This window comes from Siniperca chuatsi, linkage group LG2 (assembly GCF_020085105.1).
Source record: "Siniperca chuatsi isolate FFG_IHB_CAS linkage group LG2, ASM2008510v1, whole genome shotgun sequence".
NCBI lineage: Eukaryota > Metazoa > Chordata > Actinopteri > Centrarchiformes > Sinipercidae > Siniperca > Siniperca chuatsi.
The window spans coordinates 24,589,063-24,609,916 of NC_058043.1; the positions used below are offsets into that span (position 1 = coordinate 24,589,063).

A 20,854-nucleotide genomic window follows, 5' to 3' on the forward strand; every position below is an offset into this window, starting at 1 on the left:
AGGACACTTCGTCATGTGGGCTGGGGGAAGCCGGGATTAAACCGCCGACCTTCCAATTGGTGGACGACCCGGTGTACCACTAAGCCACAGCCGTAAATCATAATTTTTTTCCCTTCAAAAAACGCAGTGCAGGCCAGTGAACAAGAACAAACAGCTTTGCCTCTTTAAAAGAGGGAAGAAAAAAGTGATGTGTGTGTGATGGGTGGGGTGTTTTTTAAATGTTATTTTATTTTTTTTATACATTTTATCAGATCAAATAGAACCTGTTGTGCAGAAATCACTGATATGATTTTGTCCAACTCGGGAGTTCAGAACTACACACAGGAGGACGATAAATAGAAAAACAGATGTGGTGAAAAACCCTATGGATGTGCTGGGAATATAGCGTCCGTTTCATCATTCAGGTTACTGAATCTCGTCAGTTGTAGTTTATACATTTCACACAAATATGGGAATTGAGGATATTGAAAAGCAAACTACAGAGAATCAGCTATGAGAAACAGAAAGAGTGTGAGAGAGACTCACCGGCTCTCCGGGCTCATTGCCTCCGAGGATCCTGAAGCCAAACCCTGTGTCCTTCCTCCACAGGAAAATGTCCTGCTCCTGGAAGTCTGGAACTGTAAAGTCAACAAACCACCATTAACATTTCTGCATTAATCCCAAAAGCCAGCCCAGGGACTTCCTGTGCCTGCACCAGTACAAGACGTGTTCGGTACTAGCATCCCGTTAGCCATTTAGTATAACTCCCTCAATATCACCCTATACAGTCAAAATTTCAAGCTCTAACTTCGTCATAAAGAGGGCTGCAGACAACGGTATGGCCAAAATGGATGCACCCATTGTTCTCAGGGAATCAAACCATCCACCTGCTTGTGTCAACATGCAAATAATCTTCCTTCTAACTGTTCCAAGCTTTGTCACTAAGATAGCACTTTGTACAAACAATCTGTCTGGAGGCTTTGGGAAAAGAACAAACAACTGATCCATCAAAAGATTAAAAGGATCTATTTTGGGTAAGGAGCATAGGTATAGAGCTTAAATAAACACAATCAAAAGCCAGACAGGCTGCCAAAGATTCAGAGCACCCTCATTCATTTGTCCCATAATTAGAAATGATCAGGATGAAATTCCACTCTGATGTCTGAAATAGCATAGTTTTATTTGCTTTTTGCTTTTTAAATCATTTTCAGTGACGTTCCCACAGAGTGGACCTTACTATTCAAATGGACTGCACTGTTTCTTTTATGAAGTGATGTGTGACACGCAACTCCATTTTCACTCTTCCGAATGTCGGAGAGCACTTTCCACCCGACAGAGGTGCTAATACATGCCGGAATAGGCTATATATTATTGAGCAGAGTACGGCTAGTTCACAGTCCACTCCCACCCACAAGAGAAAGAAGTGAGTGTGTGTGTGTGTGTGTGTGTGTGTGTGTGTGTGTGTGTGTGTGTGTGTGTGTGTGCGTGTGCGTGTGTATGCTAGTCACTAAAAAGGTGCTGTGCTATAAAAGAGGCATTGCACTGCAGCGAATGACAGCAGTGGAGATGAGGGGAGCTTCAGGGGGGACTACAGGGAGCCGGGAGAGAGACGTGTGCATGTGTGTGGCCTCATCCTGGTGTACACATGAGCTTCTTTGCTTTAAGGGTGTGTATATTTGTTCGCATATGCATGTATGTGCATGCATTTGTATGGTCGCAGCTGTGTTGTAAAGGCTTACAAACATGCATCTCTGAGCAAACTCCTGGGGCGATTTCCTTTTGCGCCAACACAGGCCACTGCTGCCAAGGCCACTAAAGCCACTAAGAGGCGGCAGGGTGGCAGAAGGCATAAACAGCCTGCTTCCAATCTGTTCCTTCAGTCAACAGTTAAAATCCCTGCGGAATACAGCTATCTCTTCCAATCTATCACAATGTAACCATGAAGGAACTGGGAGAGGAAGAGTCAAAGGCTAACTGTCGCAATCTGCACCTGCACTCAGGAGGGTCCACTGCACAGTTACACTCTGCTCCTGTTGATTAATAGATCCATAAAATATTCCCACAGTGAGGCAAATGGGCATAAAATCGATCAATATTTTACAAAGATAGACAGACATGTGCAGAGCTGTGAGCGAGGAATGCAAATAACAAGCACGGATGGTTCAAACAGCGAGAATATTAAACTGGGATGTTTAAACCAGACAATAATCAAAGTGAAGGCTAATAATGCATGAACAAGTTTCCTATCCTCTCTGGCCTAGATATTTTAGAGCAGGTTAATGCTGTGTGTGAGTTTTTGGGGGGGATTTTTCTGCAAATGGAAATTGTTCACCACATGGTGTGTTTAAAGACCTTGATCTCAGCAGAACTTTTCATTACAGCGAATGTTGCGTAGAGAAATGTCTCTGCCGTAGCCGAGCCCTGAGCCCTATGGGGGTGCAGACACAGCAGGATTTTAGGACGGGAGCTCAATGCAGCGTGAGGAAGCGGAGGATTTACACCTGCCGGTCAGCTGTCCTCCCCGTCATTCTCTGTGTGTTCCTCTCTACTTTTCTATACCTCACAATCCCTTGATCTCCCAATGATTGACCTTTCTCTTATCCTAACATTTCTCTATCACGTCCCATTGATATGTTTCTGTCGCTCCCCTCTTCGTTATCCTTTGTGCTCTCTTTGCATGTTCTCCCATTAGCACTGAGAAAACTGGCTTAGGCAATTTAGAAAACCCCTGTTGAGACTCCATCACCTTAGGACAGGTATGTAGACATAATCTCCCTCTTAGTCTTGGTTTCTTAAAACCTCTCTCTATTCTTTATTTCCTTTTTAAATCAAACACGATTGTCCTCTCAGCCCTTCACAGCAGCTTGCCAACAGGCATCTGCACTACTTGCCGACGCTCAGCCCTTCTTTTCACATTCTTCTTTATAGGCATCTAAATAATGAAAATCCTTGGCAAGAGGCGCCAGGGAAAGTGATTCGATGTTAAGGTTTCTCAGCCCTTACAGGCTCTTGTTTTTTTGTTGTTTTTTTTTTACTTGACAGTGGATCTGAAGGTTATTCTTTTTAATTGGAGCTATCCCTTTGCTTTGGCAAGGCTAGACAAGGAGGAGGGGGATATGCAATCTACTGACATCCATTCCACTATTGCTGCTAATTATCCACCCATGTGTCTCTTAAGGGAAGTCTAGTGTAAAAGTGTGTCAATGGTGCCAGTGTCGACAATTGGACCAAAGTGGCATCTAGCTTTTAAGGGGCAAGAAGGACAAGAACAACATGTGGAAGACTACTGTTGTCGTAAATGACAAGAAAATCAATGCTAACTATGTAGCTTTGAAGAACTGCTTTAAACGGAATACCTCAACATTTTGGGAAATACATTTATTCACTTTCTTGCTGAGAGTTAGATGAGAAGACTGATACCACTCTCATGTATGTATGCTAAATATAAAGCTAGAGCCAGCAGGCGATTAGCTTAGCTTAGCACAAAGACTGGAAGCAAGGGGAAATAGCTAGCCTGGCTCTGTCCAAAGTAAAACAAATCTGCTTACAGGCTTTAAAGCAAAATTTCATAAATGAACATGTTATATCTTGTTTGTTTGATCCACAAACAAAAATAAATGTATAAACAACAACAACAACAACAAAGCCAGGCTAGCTGGTACCCTCTGCTTTCTGTGTGTGAGCTAAGCTAAGTTAATCGCCTGCTGGCTCTAGCTTTATATTTAGCGCAGATATGTGAGTGATATTGATCTTCTCAAAACAGCAATTTAGCATATTTTCCAAACTACTCTTTAATTACGCATTCTAAAAAAAAAAAAATAAATCACATTTAGTTGACTTAAATGTATATTCTACACTGCTATTGCCATCCTTAGTTATATGGTTCTAGGTTTAGTCTATTTTCATGCGTGCAGTACTCTTATTTGTGGTTTGTGGTGTTGATTCAACTGTATGGTCATTTTAGAGGCTGCAATTTGTGCTGCTGTTGAAGTTTACTGCGTTATACTGACAGGTGTGACTTTTATTTTGGCTACCCGATTTATACTGAGTAGTCATATAGAGGGTAGGCTGAATAATAATGCAATACAGTTCAACAGCACCACAAACTACACACCCTTCTTAAGAAACCAAACACGAGCCCAAAAAAGGTTGCAGAAGACTTATCTTTTATCCCAAATCTTGCTCCAAAACGTGCAGTACCATTTAAACACACCAATGGTCTCACCAACAGCCCCATGCAGCCCTCATCCAACCGCCACCAAAAATGAATATACTTACGCCTACTTTCATACATGCTCCTGGACTGGGCCCAGATCTTAAAGGGGTCCGGTTTTCTCTGAATAGTCCCGTCTGCTGGGGAGTCCTGGGGCGGCAGGCCAGGCAGGGGCTGAGAGGGGGGCGGGGGAGCGATGCTCTCGCTGAGAGGGGGTGCCAGGGATGGGTGCAGAGGCGAGTCTGTGTGGGTGCTCCGATGGCTGGAAACGCTATGCTGGGAGCTGTTCTGACTGTCCTTTCTTGACAATTGCTGTTGGAGAAGCAGATCAATATCATTTGATAATTGAAAGTCAGCTGTGTCGGTACACCTGTGAACACAGAGGATGAACTGAGAGCTGGCAAGGCAGGTAGAAAAAAAAAAGGTTATTGCACACTCAGCAGTGGAAAGACAAAAGGAATCAGGGTTGTGGTTTGTGAGAGGAGAAACAGTGGGATAAAGATTTGAATACAGAAGAACTGTGGATTAGAGTTCAAAAAGACTGAAGATTGCTGCTCCTTGGGGCAAAAGGAAGTAGAATCTAAGACATGTCAACCATTGTTGTGTTGCTACCTTATTCAACATAAAGAATAATCAAGCTGTTTTATTCAGAGAATTATTTTAGCATACAAAAGGGGGGGGGGAAGACCTTAGTGGTTTCCCAAGATTAAGTCATTAAGCTGTGGGAGAAACAACTGTGGCTCAACTTACAAGGGTACATTGCCTATTCCTTTTGTTTAACAGAGTGGAATGTATTAACAAGGAACTGCATCCACTGCTGCATATGGAGATATATTCACAGTGAATAAAGCACTCGTGGGGTTTGAAACGAAGGGAGGGTTTTACTGGTGAAGCCAGAAATGTAAAACTCCTCATAAATTGCCACTGGCCCCTCAATAACATGGGCACTTAAGCACCTGCTCAAGGATTTGAGGGGAGCGGTGCTTGAGCAGGGTAAAGCACATACAATCCTGGGCTCAAGTACAAGTACACTGTGGGTACAAGTAAAAATCCTTTCCGTGACCCTTGTCACAATATCTTTCTATACAGTCCTGACTTCACCATTATGCTGCCGATTTCAAAAAGAAACCAGCGAAGGGAAAGGGTTACAGACAGAACATGAGAAAGAAAAGAAGATATTTTAAGACAGTAAGAGAAAATGACAGCAGTTCAGTCTCTTCACATCATGTGATCTCCCAGTACTTCGGATGCAGTGGACAAAAATACACCAGGAAAGGGCGCAGGCAAGCAGCTCATCAGTTCTCAAATATCAAAGTGTTTGGCCTTCAAAGTGCAGCCATGTCTTCAATGAATTCAGACTCATTAGTCCTTGAATCAGCCTCCTACACCTCTGCAATTCATGTTTATATTCATCATCCTTGTTAGACATAAAAGAAGCTTGACACTTTAGCAAATATTAAGTCAGAGGTGTGGATCCAGCTGGAATGCTTACTCTACCAGTGTTGTGAGCGTAATCTCACTGGGTTGTGTGGTGAAGTAAAAATCAATGGATTCATATAATTACTCACAAATGCAGGCGTTTGGTGCTAAGTCTGACCTCGGGACTGACGCTTCCCCCCGACCGCAAAAATTATTTTTTGGTCACTTTCATTCCATCAAACAAAATGGCGCCTCCATTAGCCAATGAGGCAGCATTTCTTTCTCTCTCAGTTTGATGCACAACAAAACCAAAATACTATTCCCCTTTCAAATGAAAACAAATCTCTTGTTCTTGATGGATCTATTAGATTTGACCTTCTACAGTCATTGTGTTCTCCTTCTGTGCTCCGGGACTGGTCTAATACATTGGTTTCTCCTGCTCTAATAACTTATTAAGGAGACAGAAGATGGGAGGGAGGGAGGGGGAGGGCTGGGGCAATGAAAACAAATCCTCGCTGCTTCCTCAGATTCAGCTCAGTTCTGCTTTGCCACCAGCAGGCCACACTTCGGTTCAGTGCCTCAATGCATCACAGCATTAGCCGTCATCTTTAGTGTGTTTTGTCGCACATAAACAGCCTAATGCAACCAAACATTATGTTGAAACATCATGCATTAACACTATTTTCATTCTCAACTTCACCTCTATTATCTGCTATGAGAATGCTATACCATCACCATTATCATCTAAGACACTACATATCCAGCACCAATACCACCGCACCTCATTCCTCAAAACTTCATCTAAACGACATCACATACCCTCCTATTGTAATCTCTGTATGGAGGAGCAGTCTCAAAATCATCCTGCAAAACAAAATTGACAAACACACGTTCAGTCAGACACAGTCAACAGGGCCCCTCCATAAATCCAGCATATAATCACAGGATGAGGCCATCTCTCAGCTGTGATCATACATTCAACTCTCACACTGCAAGCTTAGCACCCAGCGCGATGCGATCATCAGCGTGTTAGCAACCCAGCTCACACTGTGCATCAAAGCCCCTCGCCCAGCCCCCGCCAGAGAGGAGGAGGGGGCGCTGATGTGCAGCTAAAGGGATCCACCCCCGCACAGCACAGCACAGCATCCCATGTCTACAAACAGCCCAACAACATCAGCACAAGTTACACCGTACAGAGGACAGTTAGAGATGAGGTTGGAGAAGCAGAGACAGTCAAAGTGAGCCGAATATCCATCTGACAGATACACAATGTAGATGGAGGACAGAAGAGTGAAGGATGGATGGTGGAGGAGAAAAATATAGGAAAAAAACCACTTACCAGTTTTGGGCTCTTCTTTGCAGGTGCCACCCCTGTGAAGCCAGGCAGAAAAGGGAAAAAGAAAGAGGGAGAAGGTTACCAATGTAGTTTAAGTATACCGTCCATGTTGAGAAAAAAAGGAGAATGCAAAAAAAAAGAAAGCAAAAAAAAATAATTAAAATACAGATAACGTGGACTCCAAAACAATGTCATAACAGTGCTCATCTAGCTCTCGTCTCCTTCTCCCTCAATTCCTGTCTTTCCCTGCTTGGATTCTTTGCGCGGCGATCCACGGCTGGCGTTTGAGGATGAAGGGAGGGGAGGGGGTGGGGGCAGCGTGATCTATCTGCATCATTGCCGCGGCCAGCGCTTGGCTTGACTGGTGCAGCGGAAGAGTGGGGCCAGCCCCAAGGGCTAAACCAGCGCTCGCTAGACCCTGGCTACCCGACGGTGGCGCACGCGTGTGAGTGAGAGTGTGTTTGACGGAGTAAAGTGACAGTTCAGAGGACAGAACAGAATCCTGGAGAGCAACTAAGCCGGAGAATAAAGAGAGAGGAGAAGAGAGGAGAAAAGCGAGCTGTGCTCTGGAGTTCCTGGCCGTAGCATTACCCATGGAGAAGGAGTCCAAGATACTGAACATTAAATTATAGGCAACCGTCAGTTCCCCTCTTACTGAGACCATCTTCCTGTGTCCGCTGAGCGCCACGCTCCGCTGTTGAAGGCTCCAGCATCTATAGGCAGTTGCCGTGTCCTCCCTGTCTCTCCCTTTCCTGCTGCCTTTTCCTTTTTTCCCCCCTTTCTCTCTTTCATTCTCTCTCTCTCTCTCTCTCTCTCTCTCTCTCTCTCTCTCTCTCTCTCTCACACACACACACACACACACCTCACTGCACACTGTCCTCCCTCCCTTTTCTTCCCTCAGCATCATCACCCACCTTCCCCTCCCTCTTCCTCTTTCTCTCTCCCCTCCATCTCAGTCTCCCTCCCACCTCCACATGCTGGTAAACATCCATGCAGCTACACACACACACACACACACACACACACACACACACACACACACACACACACACACACACAACACGATACACGCACATCAGGTGGCTTCATGCAGCGCTCCTGACACAAATGTGCTTAAGGTGCAACGGGGGTTTTGCGTGACTGAGCAGTGACCAGGAATATCATCACAGAAACATCATTATCACAGACAAGCATATACAGAAAGACTGACGGGTGACTAAAATGCTAACACAGCCTGAATCTAGCCAGCGAAATCTGCTCCTTAAGCATATCACTGCCCCCCTCCCCCCATCCCTCCCTCCCTCCACTCTGCATGAAATAAACAGTTGTATGAAGTTATGGAAATGGGAAGGGAAGAACGAATGCATGAAACAAAGAGAAAATGCAAGACTTGTGTTGTGTATTTACCTGTATAATATTCAAAATTCAACAATGAGTGGAGTATGAACCACACACACCCCTGACATACAACAGGGGCGCATAACACGTGTAAAGCATGAGTGAGGCTAGGCGGTGTCAGATCTAAGAAAACACACTATTGCGTGTCAATCCTTTAGGGAAACTGAGAGGATAAGATCTTACACATATACACATACACACACACCCTCTTGTCTTCTTTATCTCTCAGGCATCTGGGTTCATTCACAGCTGACAGCTCTAACTGTGTTGCGGCTGCAGCTTTTTTATTCTCTCCTTCCTCTCTTCCAACCTCATCTCTCTCTTCTCCCCTTTTCACCCCCTTTTCAATCAATTGCAATCATTCATTCACGAGCGCAAAACAATCCCCTAAATCAGACGCGTACGCAGATGCACACTGTCAATCCCGAGGTATTCTTCTGGGCTAAGCATGCTGTCAGCCGCAGTGTCAGGTTGGTGTTTGATTATCCTTCATCCTTCCACTGCAACTGATCTGCCGCCGCTGCCCGTCAATGTCTCTCAGCATGCTCTCTCCTAGCCTTTCGATCAGACACATTGACACTCGTGTGAGCAGCCCCAAACCATGTATCAAGGCTGAGTCCTTACCGCAGCGGCCCGGATTCGAATCCGGCCCGGGCCCTTTGCTGCATGTCATCCCCTCTCTCCCCCCTGCCTTTCCTGTCTGTGTGTGTGTGTGTGTGTGTGTGTGTGTGTGTGTGTGTGTGTGTGTGTGTGTGTGTGTGTGTGTGTGTGTAAGAAGCACCAGTGTGCTTGAAGCTCCTAGATCAAAAGGTATTGTGGATGTTTGGGCCAACCTCCAGTTCTAATTACATACAAGAGGGAGGAAAGAGCTGTTTTGGACAAGTGGGCGATCTCGGCTGGCCTGCACACTGACAGCCTGAGTGAGAGAGCGCCGACTAAATCCTCAGCGCCTCCAGCTCTCAAATAATGGACCACGAACGTTGTGCCCCCCCCGAGCTCATTTTATTCTGCTCACAAAATCTTAAAATTTGTGGCAGAAAATGCATTCTTAATAGTGAATAATGAAGGAATGTTCAACCAACGGGGCACTAAATTTGTATAATATGTGTTTTTTATGATAAATGATATATCAACTGACATACATTTCAATGAAGCCAAAATAAAGTATCCAGCATTTTTGAGGTTTGCAGTAAAAAAGTAAAAAAAATAAAAATTGAGCTTGACAGAATAACAGTCATCTTGTTTCATTGCCTGAGGCCAAATTCCATGAATTTCAGAAAACGCAACTTGTTTTTCTCTGTGTGACAGCTCCACAGCCACAGCTGGTCAAATTCCTACAGTTTGGGTGAATGAAGACAATGCATGGTGGACTCTTTTGCCAGCACTGGAAAGAAGGTGTGGTGGAATAAATGCAACTATACATATGAACACATTGACACACAATTGTATTGACTGAACTGGGTACAGGTTGACAAGAAGTACCGTACCCTCGACTGAATGTGTTTCCAGTTCCCTTCAACAGATAGGAACTGTTGCAACAACCTGGCAGCACAGCAGTCACTAAACGGAAGCCATTACTAAGCAGATTATGTTGTCTGTCCACAGTGCGTGCATGTGTGTGTGTGTGTGTGTACGTATTGGTGGATCTCAGCTAGGAGTGATGGCTTCCAACAGGCAGGTCCATCTGTCACCGTGGCGACATTGCCTGGTGACCATGGGGAACTGACAGACGGTCTCCAAGGAGTGAAAGGCTCACATCAGCTGTGTACATCAGCAGCCAGGATGTGACAGCCCCGCAGAGTACCGCTTTATTTAGCTTTCCTCTATGTGTGTGTATGTAAACAGTGAAATTAAATGTGACAGAAGAGCATACCAGTGTGTCTTAATAGACAGCAAAGATGACCAGGGAGAGCATGCATGCAAAAAGTAAAAAAAAAAAAAAAAAGTGATGGAACATAGCAGTTTTTCTTGCAAGGAAGGTGCGGTATTATCAAAAAATAAAAATAAAAATAAGAAACTGTTTTTCCCCTGTATTGTGCCTTCTTTTTTGTGGCAGGTGTGAATTCCCCTCCTCCCACAAATGCACACATCCACTCAGAGGAGATCCCAGCGCAGATTATCTGCAGAGCATTGTCATAGAAACAAAGGATGGTGCAATGGTGGAGATTTACAACTCGCCCAATAGCTATGGAGGTGTGAAAACATGGGAGACTGGGGAGGTGAGGGAGAGAGAGGCTCACCTTGTCCCTGTGCAACAAGCAGTGATTCACAGGGACAAGCCTCCAGCAAGTCAAAAATGAGCAGAGGTGAATGGTGGGCACCTAGCGGACAGCCTGCTCTCCCATCACTGCTTTTCAGGACTGCAATGCTGTTTGTTATGGTGCCATTGGAACGTGCACTCAGCAGAATTTTTAATGCGAAGTGGGCAAAAATACGACGCTTCCTGCCCATAGAGTGAATTGATTTCCTGCTTTGGTCTGTGCAGGGACCCATCATCAACGTTTATCTCTTTCTAATGGGTGTGTACAAGACTGTCCACATTATACAGGCCTCGTGAATGTGCCTGCCGGTAACTGAGTTTGTTTATGTAGGTTATGTAAGTTCACATAATTGTGTTTGTGCCTATCAGTGTGTGTCCTCAAAGAACACTGATCTGTGGAGTGCTTTTTGACAGGAGGCATTTACAAGCTGTCTGTTCACTTGCCCAACATTATGCCAATAAGAGCTATCTGGTGTGGCAATGATCCACATGGTGTTTTTACCCTCTATAAGCCGCACTTCCATGAAAAAAAACAAAAGGATAACACACATTTCAACCCCCTGTCTGTCTTCAAGGGCACAATAAGTCTCTTTCAAACTCCACTTAAATGCAATGAGGGGAAACGCAAACAAATGTAAACAAGAGGAAATACACCCTCTTGTGCTTTAACACTGTGGATGCTTTTTAGATGAATGCTCTTAAGAGTTTTCCAAGTAGCCATGTAGATAATCTGAGGTCTCGGACATGTCTTTGGGTATTTAGCTTCGCATTTATTCAAAGGAGATAAGGAAAGTAACTGTGCAGTGGAGTGGGTTCATCAAATACATTGACATTTGCAAAATAGTTCACCTCTTGTCTGTTAGTCCCTCAACCTGCCATTTGTCCGCTGGCTAGTGGGAGGAGAGAAAAGGTCCATCTCTCATTCTGAGAGGAGTGTGAGGCCTGATTGCCCAGCAGGGACTAATGTGTCACCATTGATTGATAAGTCATTAAGTGGGGGGGGAGCAGAGCATCATGGGGGTTTCTGCGCCGCTATTTCATCATCTCTCTGATCCTCTGACATCTTTCCATCCACCGTTCTCTTCCTCTCCCATCATCTACTGCAGCTATCTTTCCTTCCATTTCCTGTACATTGCTATAAGCAGTTGCTGTAGCCAAGCATGAATTACCTTGCATTCATTGCAGCCCCTGCCAGGCCTTTCAAACAGGTAAAAAAAAAGGAAAGAAAAAGGAGTAGAATGCAACACTACATCCATGCTGAGACAAATGGCCTTCATTTTTCTACAGCTGACTAATGACCTGAGTTGCTGGGCTATTGAGAGGCTGTTTCAGAAATTCTACACCCAAACAAGTTTTCGCTGACAAACGACTGTACAGCAGGTGTATGCGTCCCTATAGACCCTGTAACATTTACACCTTTTTAAAGGGAACAAGGGAGAGGAAATTAGTGTCTGTGCTACGGCAAGACATCGGGGGCCAAAATGAATTATGTCAGCGGATCAGTGGGGGCAGGAGAAGACAGGCAGGGGAAAATGAGCACATTAGAGCAGTGTAATTAGACAAATGAAAGAATGATGTATCACGAAACACAGACCTGATTGAAGTAATTAATCATGCCTGTGTGCTTATAGGGAGTACATCTCAGACTACAAAATGTCTGTAAAACCTCTGTGCTTAACCTATGAAACACTGTCAAAGTCTCAAAACCTGACACTCCTGACCTGTGGGTTTTTCCCTCTGTATGTATTAACCGGGCCAAAAAGGGTCAAAAAAGATCATCCATAGCTAATGTAGCTTGCTCAGACAAAGAAGATGAAAGCGAAAACCCTCAAATGAGATTCACATTGTCAGGTTTCACACAGAGATCCATGAATCGCAGTTTCTTCCCGCCCAACATTCAGCACACTGTGGCTGGTGTAAAAACGCACGTTCACATTTTTGCACAAGCTGACTTGTGCACATGCACACACACTGAGAAAGTCAGTGGGAGAGGGGGCACAGTGTTGCGCATAGCCGCCTTAATGGGTGTGTATCTTTGTGCGTTGGTCCTCAGGGATTGGCTCCCATCTTTATGTGGGTGAGTGGTTGTGAATCTACATACTTTGCGGTGGGGGAATAGAAACAGAAAGGAGGAGGGATGGATCTCCACCAATTAAGACTGTACTGTGGTCTTTCTGCTTCGAATCTATAACTGGATGCACGACCGCGCATGTTCAAGACCAACACAGAGTGTGTGTGGATGTGTGTGTGTGTGTGTTTGCTCAGGGAAGAAGAGATTCTTGATGAATGGAAGGAGAGTGAGAGTAAAAGAGAGCACAAGAGACAAAAAGATGTATGTGTATGATAAGCAAAGCTGACATCAAGACCCCAATTAGAGTCCAGTGTGCCTTTCCCCTACTGGTGGAGCGAGTCGGAGAGAGAAAGGAGGGAGGAGAGTAAGAGCAGAGAGTAATTAAGGCACCATGTCTAGAACCTTGGTTTATGTTCTCGTGTGTGTGTGTGTGTGTGTGTGTCTATATTAGTAATATGATAGGATATGTGAATGATGCAGTGTGGGTGAGGCATTGACACATAAAGTGTATGATGTAAACAGATTAACATGGGGAAATCTGAAGGACAGGAAATGTGGGAATTTAGTGGGAGGAAAAAATACACACCGATACACGAAGGGTGTATGTCCATCAAGCTTTGATGGAGACAAGGTGGCCTTGGTATCGGTTCTTTTTCTCATTTACTAAAATTAATTATCTTATCTTTTTAATTTATAATGCCTCATATAGACTATCTAAATGATTTACACTTGCCTATACTGTATACACTGTATTGACCATCAGATCTAGAAACTGTGATGGCCATTTTTCAATTTTTATTGACTTTTTATGGATAAAACAACTAAGCAATTGATCAAATACCACTTTGGTTGTTCATATCTTCAACAAAATGCATTCTCACAAATGCACAATCCATGTCCAGATGCTCGATAGGGCCAGGTATTATTCAGAATTTTCAATACTAATATCAATGTGATAGAGCTTTGGTACAGACACAAAAAAAGGAAGGAAGATAAACAGTTTTCTACAAAATCCTTTTGTTCGTTTGACAAAAGAAGACGAATGTTGTCTAAACACGAGCAGCTGTACAAGAGCTTTGCCTCAATAAAATACAGTTTAAAACTGACAAAAGTATTTATATCGAAGCTGACTGATCAAAGAACAAGTAAAAAGAAGAAGAAGAAGAAAAAAAAGAGTATGAATCTGACCAAGGATTCATTGCCAGGTTTTAGAACTTGACAGCTTTCTATACTCAGTGCTACGGCGGTTGGTACCCCCCCCCCAAAAAAAAGGAGGTTTGATGCCCAGCCCTAGTGTGGGACAAAAATAAAAAACAAGTCGACACACTGCACTAGTCCAATTTGTACTTTGGATCACTAATTGCTGGCTGTGTTGTGATGGTGGAACCATAATCAGAAAGGTTCTTTGTAATACAGTAGCCAGCACTTGGTACTTAAATGTGCAAATGGGAGAAGTGCACTAAGCAGACTTTTGTTCTATTATCAATCTGAATCAAGTACCAGAAACACAGGTCCTGCTATAATAAACTATATATTAAACTGTATTTCATATTTGCTTCCTGTGTTTGTGTGTTTCTCTGCTGACTGGCATCCTTCATAACAAATCATAAGTAGGATAAAACCAACAATAAAGGGCATTTAGTAATTCTTATTCAATTAAAATGTTCCATATGCATTATCATCATCCATACCTTTGTCTTTTAGCTCAGTGCCTTTCCTTCTATCACGGTCATATCTGTCTGTCTGTGGCTATCAAAGCCAGTCACTGCGTTTACACAAGCCCAGCTAAACTGCCTTCTGTTTTATTGACAGCCCATTAAGCCCCTGCCCATGATGAGGCTGTATCACTTTATGGGCTTGTGTACACTTGCACGATGAAGAAATGCTACTCATTAGCAAATGCCAGTGAGGGGGAGTGTGGGTGTGTGTCAAGAAGCGAGACAAAGGGAGAGTGTGACAACATGGCGAAAGAGACGGAGATACAAAATGAGACGGAGTCACACATGTAGATAAAAAGACAAGAGACTCAATGAGAGACTACAATGCGACTTGGCCGTCATTCATCTGACCAATTTCCCTTGACAGTTCTGAGCACTTAACCCTACAGAGGAGATAAACTGAGCGTGTGTGCACACACACAAAAAACCTTTTAGTTTCTTGAATTAATAAGCCCTAAAGCAAGCTATGGACAGTCTGACAGAGAAAATAGTCCAATTACTTGTGTCACACAGTGCGTTTTGAGCTCTGGAGGTCTGCGAGTCTGAGGGGGATTGGAGGGGAAATACTGAAATTCAATCATTTCAGTTTTATTCCCTATTCACAGTTGCTTTGTTTCCATTTAGTGCTTCTGTTCAACAGTGATTTTCAATGAGAAACCATTACAAAAGCTGGGTGGTGCACGTTGAATAGCAGCATTCACATGCTGGTGCACTGTTTTCGCAGCATTGACATTGACCAACTAACACTGTAGCTCATACCAAGCCAGATAGCCAGGTGGGTGGATAAAAGGCATGCCAGCACAATCGGTGGCATCTTTAAAGCGACTAGCTTTGACATGGGAGTACACTAAAAGCCTAAAATAAACTAGACATGTTGTCAGCCAACAAACACAGCAGGCAGAAACAGAGGGGAGTGAATAAGGACTTGGGCAGAGAGAGTGAGAGAGTGTGAGACAGAGGTAGAATATTTAGACTCTGACCTGAAACACCAACTAAACCCGAGTTTCTCTAGCGTTTTTACCCTTCTTTTCATGGTTCCTCCATCTTCCCTTTTTACTTTTCCTTCTCTCTGCCTCCTTTCAATTTCAGGACAGCTGTAATGTTCTGACTGTCAATGCTACTCAGTGTAAACACCTCACTCTTTCTTCCCCCTTCACTTTCAGTCAGTCCTCAAATGTTATTTCCAGAACTTTCTCTGCGGGTCCTTTTCTCCTTCCATACCATAATTATCCCTCTATCTTGCCTTCTTTGCAATCTCTTTTTTGCTTCCAACCTCTATTTACATGAATAAATAAATGTGTGTGTCAATAAAAGAGCTCTCTGTGAGCTGGAACAGCCTGTAAGGCAGAAGCCTATTATTTTTTTGTCAACAGCATCAAGCAGATTCATGGGAAAGGTTTGTTCTGTTTTGCAATACTTCAACATATGGGCACATAAATCAGAAACCGCCATATAACTTGACACCTGTTTCCTCCATCTTCCTCATCTCTATCTGCTCTCATCAGTTACAATACAAATTCACGGAGACAACAAGTATACATAAGGAGAGATCAGCCTCCACTCACCTCTCTGCACCAGCATGGTGACCTCGCTGCCTTTGGGACACTTGCTGAGCAGATCGACCACCTGGTTGTGAGACATGCTCTGTACGTTTCTCTTGTTCACCTCCACGATGATGTCGCCCTCCTTGAGGCCGCGGCAGCGCGGGTAGTCCACGATCTGCTTCACTCTCTGCCCTCCACCTCCGGGGCTGTCGGCGATGGTGAAGCCGAAGCCCTTGTCTCCTTTCTCCATGTGTACAGTGATGAGCTCTGGTTGTGTTGCGATGGATGAGGCTAGGGTGACCACGTCGCTGGGGTAGCCGTGCTGGGAAGAGGTATCAGATGCCACCTCCGCCGAGGGGCTGTGGGGTCGGGGGAGGCCGTTGAGGGGTGCCCCGCCGTTGGTCGAGCCATTGTTGTTGTTCTGACTGCCGTGGCTGGATGGTGAATCGTAGCTGTTGGAGGCCTCCTGGCCGTTGACAATGATTGGCTCTTTGTTTTCTAGAATGGCCACTGAGGTAACCAAGCTGGTGTTTGGGTCATCGGGGTCAAAGGGCAGTGGGTAGCCACGGCACAGCTCCAAGTTGACCATGGAGCCAATTGGGATGGACTGGAAGATCTTCACAACTTGGGCATGGGTGTAGCCTAGCACACATGTGTCGTTGACGCTCACGATCACATCACCTTAGAGATGGACAAGAGAGATATGTTTTATTCCATATGTAAGGAATTCATTTGTCAAAGCTGTTATTTGTTACTAAGTTTGAGCTTCCTTAATTATACACAATGCTTATACACAATCAGCATTCAGAAAAACTAACTATTCTAAAAGTAGTTGAAACTAATTCAAAAGCAGTACTCCTTTGTAAATTTAGCACACCAACCTGTCTCCATTTTGCCATCGAGGGCAGCAGGTCCATCTAGGACCAGGCTCTTGATCTGCAGGAACTCGTCTGGCTCGTCGCCTCCCACAACAGTGAAACCGAACCCCCGACGGCTCTTTTTCAGCTTGGTATTGATAAAAGTCCCGTTCAGCTCGGATCGGTTGCGAGTAAAGAAAGGCTTCCCTCCTGAACACACAAACACAAATAATTCAATTATGATCATTCTGATACGGCGATGTAACAGCACAAACTGAATTAAGCAGCTTTGAGTTCTGTTTGCATGTCACCAAAAATGCTAAAACGTTCTCGGCCTGGTGATATACTGAATCTAGATTGCAGTAAAATGATTTTGCTCACTGGCATGAAATGGACTCACCTCAAAAACATTAACACATCATTAATCTAAACACAACTAACCTTTTACTCTTAGTGATCAGTGCAACCACTTAAAATGAGTTTAATGGCTATTGGCCGTGGTTTGGTGATAACCCAGTGGGTGTGTTCTGGTCCGAAGACAACATGAATCAAAACAGGCTGATTATAATAGATACATTAATTGGGTTAAAAGGGAATCGGAAAGACAAGTGAGGTTGCATGTGGTAGAAAATGGGGGTAATCCCCAGTGTAGAATCCCAATCAATCCAAACCACTCTCCTGGTGCTACCTCCTCTAGGCATCAGCCTCTGCTACCCTCAATAGAGTGCCTTGATTCTGGGATTGAAGGTGGGTCTGGTTTATGGGCAAATATGTTTGATTTCAATATCTTATTAAGCTGATTGGCTGGAAAAACAGAGATGTATATGATGCTTATAAAAGGATCTTATACTTGTACTGTACCTGCTCTGACTAAGGCTATATTTATTACCCGTACTTAAAAGTGCATGGAGCCAAAGGTGTTCAAAAACACCATCATCAACCAGGCAGTTTGTGGCTGCTGAAAGTACAACCTCATCTGCCAACAAAACATCTCTATCATTCAACACTGGTTGTGAGGGTTCAATTAACACAGAAATATCCATGAAACACATTACACAATGGTCTTAAGTCATGAGAACTGCTCAAAGACTGCAATCTAAACCCAATTACTTAGTCATCCTTTTTCTTCTTGCTATCTTATTATCTGGCATCAAGGATAAAATGAAGCAAGTTATGAGATGGAATCAGTCTTAATCTAAAAATTGAGTGAGGTATTCATCCACCGTCTTCACTGTAGAGAATGGGAGGAACAGGGAACAACTATTGAATACAGGGACAGGCTGCTCTAACCGTCTATTTATAGACATAATGTACGCCAAATACTACAGAAAATTGCTCCGTGAATTACTTCACACAAATGAACAAAGAGATGCTGGCAGAGGTTAAGGAAAGAATGAAAGTGAACAGGGAGAAGGAGATGGAAAGAGTGTACATTAAGGAGAAGGGACCACAGAGGGATGTGTGCTTAGTGACCTGCAGTACCACATAGGTAATGCTAGTGCTACAGTTTATGCATTCAATGAAAAATGCATTACCCTTGGAGTCAGTTGGTGTCCTTGTGTTTGTGGGGTTTTGTGGTGTGTGTGTGTGTGTGTGTGTGTGTGTGTGTGTGTGTGTGTGTATGTGCAATGCCTTTGAATAGCATTTTTTAGAACAGGAGAGATGTAACAAAACTGTGAACATAGATGGCGGCTTTATCCACAAAGGAGCCAGAGATGTAAGAACAGAACAGGAAGAAGGAAAAACATGAAAGTAGGGAGTTAGATAAAGAGATTTCGAATGACGACACATTCTGGAGGAATATCAAGGCCTAGGACAGTATAGACTAGTCAGAGAGGGTGGGAGAGGGGAGAGAGTGAGATATAAAGACGGAAAGATGGACAGAACCAATAATTGAACCAAAGCGGAGAATGGCGGGAGACAAGGCAAAAGCCAGCAAGACGGCAAATGTGGGCTATAAAATAAAGAGATCAATGAGGGAAAAAGAAAAGACGGCCGACAGCACAGCAAGGGAGAGTAAGAGGGAGAGACAGGGTGAGGCAGTTAATTCTCTGCCATGGCTGTGCTAATTAGACAAGCTTCTAGTGGGAGGCTGGTATAAAAGGAGCTGGCAACCAGGAGAAGGAAACACACAGTAACGGCTAGACACTGTGTCTGTAGGTGTGTGTATCGCTAAATGATGGGTGAAACCAGGCCATTACTTGATCCAGAAAATGGAAAAACATAACAGAGGTTCCACGAGTCCATGAGAAGCAACATGTGGCCACAGTAAACATTGAGGGAGGTTATATCTAAAATAAAACTGTACTTGGCAAAGTCATATTCAGTTTGTCTTAGGGAAAATACAAACACTGCCTCGAGTGCTCGCTTGGAAAAATGTAGTCTACTGTACATACCAGATGAGTTGAGTTTTATTTTACTTAATAAGAATATATGATGAAACTTATACAGAGAGCAGCTTTATAGTGTCAATTCATAACTGGTCCTCCATCATGAAAACTCAAACACGGCCTGAGGCACCGACTCAGGAAAACAAACTACACTGTGAGAGCTGAATTTGGTTTAACTCATAATAAGTCGCTCTGGGTAACACAGCCTAGAAACAGAAAAGCAATGAGTAATCCTGTTTTATGAAGTTTCAGACTTTAATTCTATAGAGATGGGAACTTACGTTTTTGTCCCATTGCGTTGGGCACTGTAGGTCCTGTCTGAGGGTCCCTGTAGGTCTCCTGGTGGTTGGCAGCATAGCTGGTCATTGGGGCCCCTGCCAACACCGAATCCTCGATCCATTCTGCAACAGCAAGAGGCACATATTCTCTAGATGGGGTCTGGACAGGTGCACAGCTGCCCTACTTGTGGAAGAAACCGGGGCTAAGGGCTCTGGGACAACATGGCCTACTGTGCTGTGTGTTTGGGGAAAACAGCCAATTGGCTTTCTATGAAGCTAGAGGAATTTGTGAGGGAATAGGTTAGAAATTCTCTATGAAAAAGATACATTTCCTGGTATGGTGTCTGCCTGATATTCAGTTACAAAACCTTCCCACAGAGCAACAAGTGAATGGAAGTGGTTTAAAAACTCTGGCCACCAAAATATTATGTGAAATGTACATTACAGTTGCACTCTCTCCCCACTGAGCAACAGTAAGATAACATGTAAACTCAGTTTAAACAGGTCGCAAAAATTTCACTAAGCTTTTAACACTGTTTCGCAGCTCCCTATTGAATACAAATGGAGGTGTGTGAAAATAGAGCGACCCATTTCTTCATAATGGCTACCATCTTTGATTTATCTCCTTGTTACGGCATTCCGGCACCGATCAGACGACAACCTTCATTAATATTCTTAACATTGAGATAGAATCAATGCAGAAGTGAAAAAAAGGGTAAAAACCCTGCTTGAAGGTATTGAGGTTTTTTTTTGTTGTTTTTTTTTAAGAGATTGAGCTTTCAGATGGTGGAAAAGTCAGCAGGTAATCAAATGATTTCTGCTGAATGAACAGAAGGTGGAGCACGATAGGAGAATTTCCATGTGGGCCAGAGTGCATTTACAATTAATCTCTCTGCAGGGCGTCCTGTGAATGCATAAGGTTTAAGAGCAGGAACGACCTAAGGTTACCAGTTGGTTTTTGAGTTTTGGCAGCTGTGCGAGCTAAATCATCACTGTTCTTACTGGTGGTGTTTTATTAAGTGACACAAATAAGAAAAGAGACTCTCTTTAGCAGGCAGATCATTTTCAGTTGAAGCCAAACTTACCTGTCTTCACCTAAGAAAAAAAGCTTTCAAGTTATTACGCCAAACAAGTATCCAAAAGCAACACAGAAAACTGAAATTAACTTAAAAAAGGCTGCATTGTACAGCCGCAAATAATAGTTATGCCTTTATGGAAGAGCACGTAGCAAATCATAAGGCAGTAGCAGGCAACATCAAGTACTGTAGCAATTATTGCTGTAAAGACACAATCTATCTCACACACACACACACATACAGAGACATATGCAGACAACTCAGTCACACACATGAATAGAAAGAAAGGAAATGACGCCCTTGGTGGGGGCTTGT

At 43.7% G+C, this 20,854-nt stretch overlaps 1 protein-coding gene across 11 annotated transcripts in view; it reads right to left on the reverse strand.

The window, feature by feature from the left end:
* The window catches only part of magi1b (membrane associated guanylate kinase, WW and PDZ domain containing 1b), a 134,958-nt gene that overhangs the window by 17,057 nt on the left and 97,047 nt on the right, over positions 1-20,854 (reverse strand). For 8 of the 11 annotated variants that reach the window (XM_044170483.1, XM_044170460.1, XM_044170442.1 and 5 more), the window contains 7 exons: positions 19,467-19,586; positions 16,820-17,005; positions 15,960-16,619; positions 6,951-6,982; positions 6,431-6,475; positions 4,258-4,504; positions 526-617 (listed from right to left, as the gene is read on the reverse strand). In XM_044170483.1, the coding sequence (XP_044026418.1) occupies positions 526-617; positions 4,258-4,504; positions 6,431-6,475; positions 6,951-6,982; positions 15,960-16,619; positions 16,820-17,005; positions 19,467-19,586 (1,382 nt within the window). The remainder of the gene's footprint in view (positions 1-525; positions 618-4,257; positions 4,505-6,430; positions 6,476-6,950; positions 6,983-15,959; positions 16,620-16,819; positions 17,006-19,466; positions 19,587-20,854) is intronic. The other 3 variants (XM_044170479.1, XM_044170487.1, XM_044170451.1) reach the window with 2 other exon arrangements.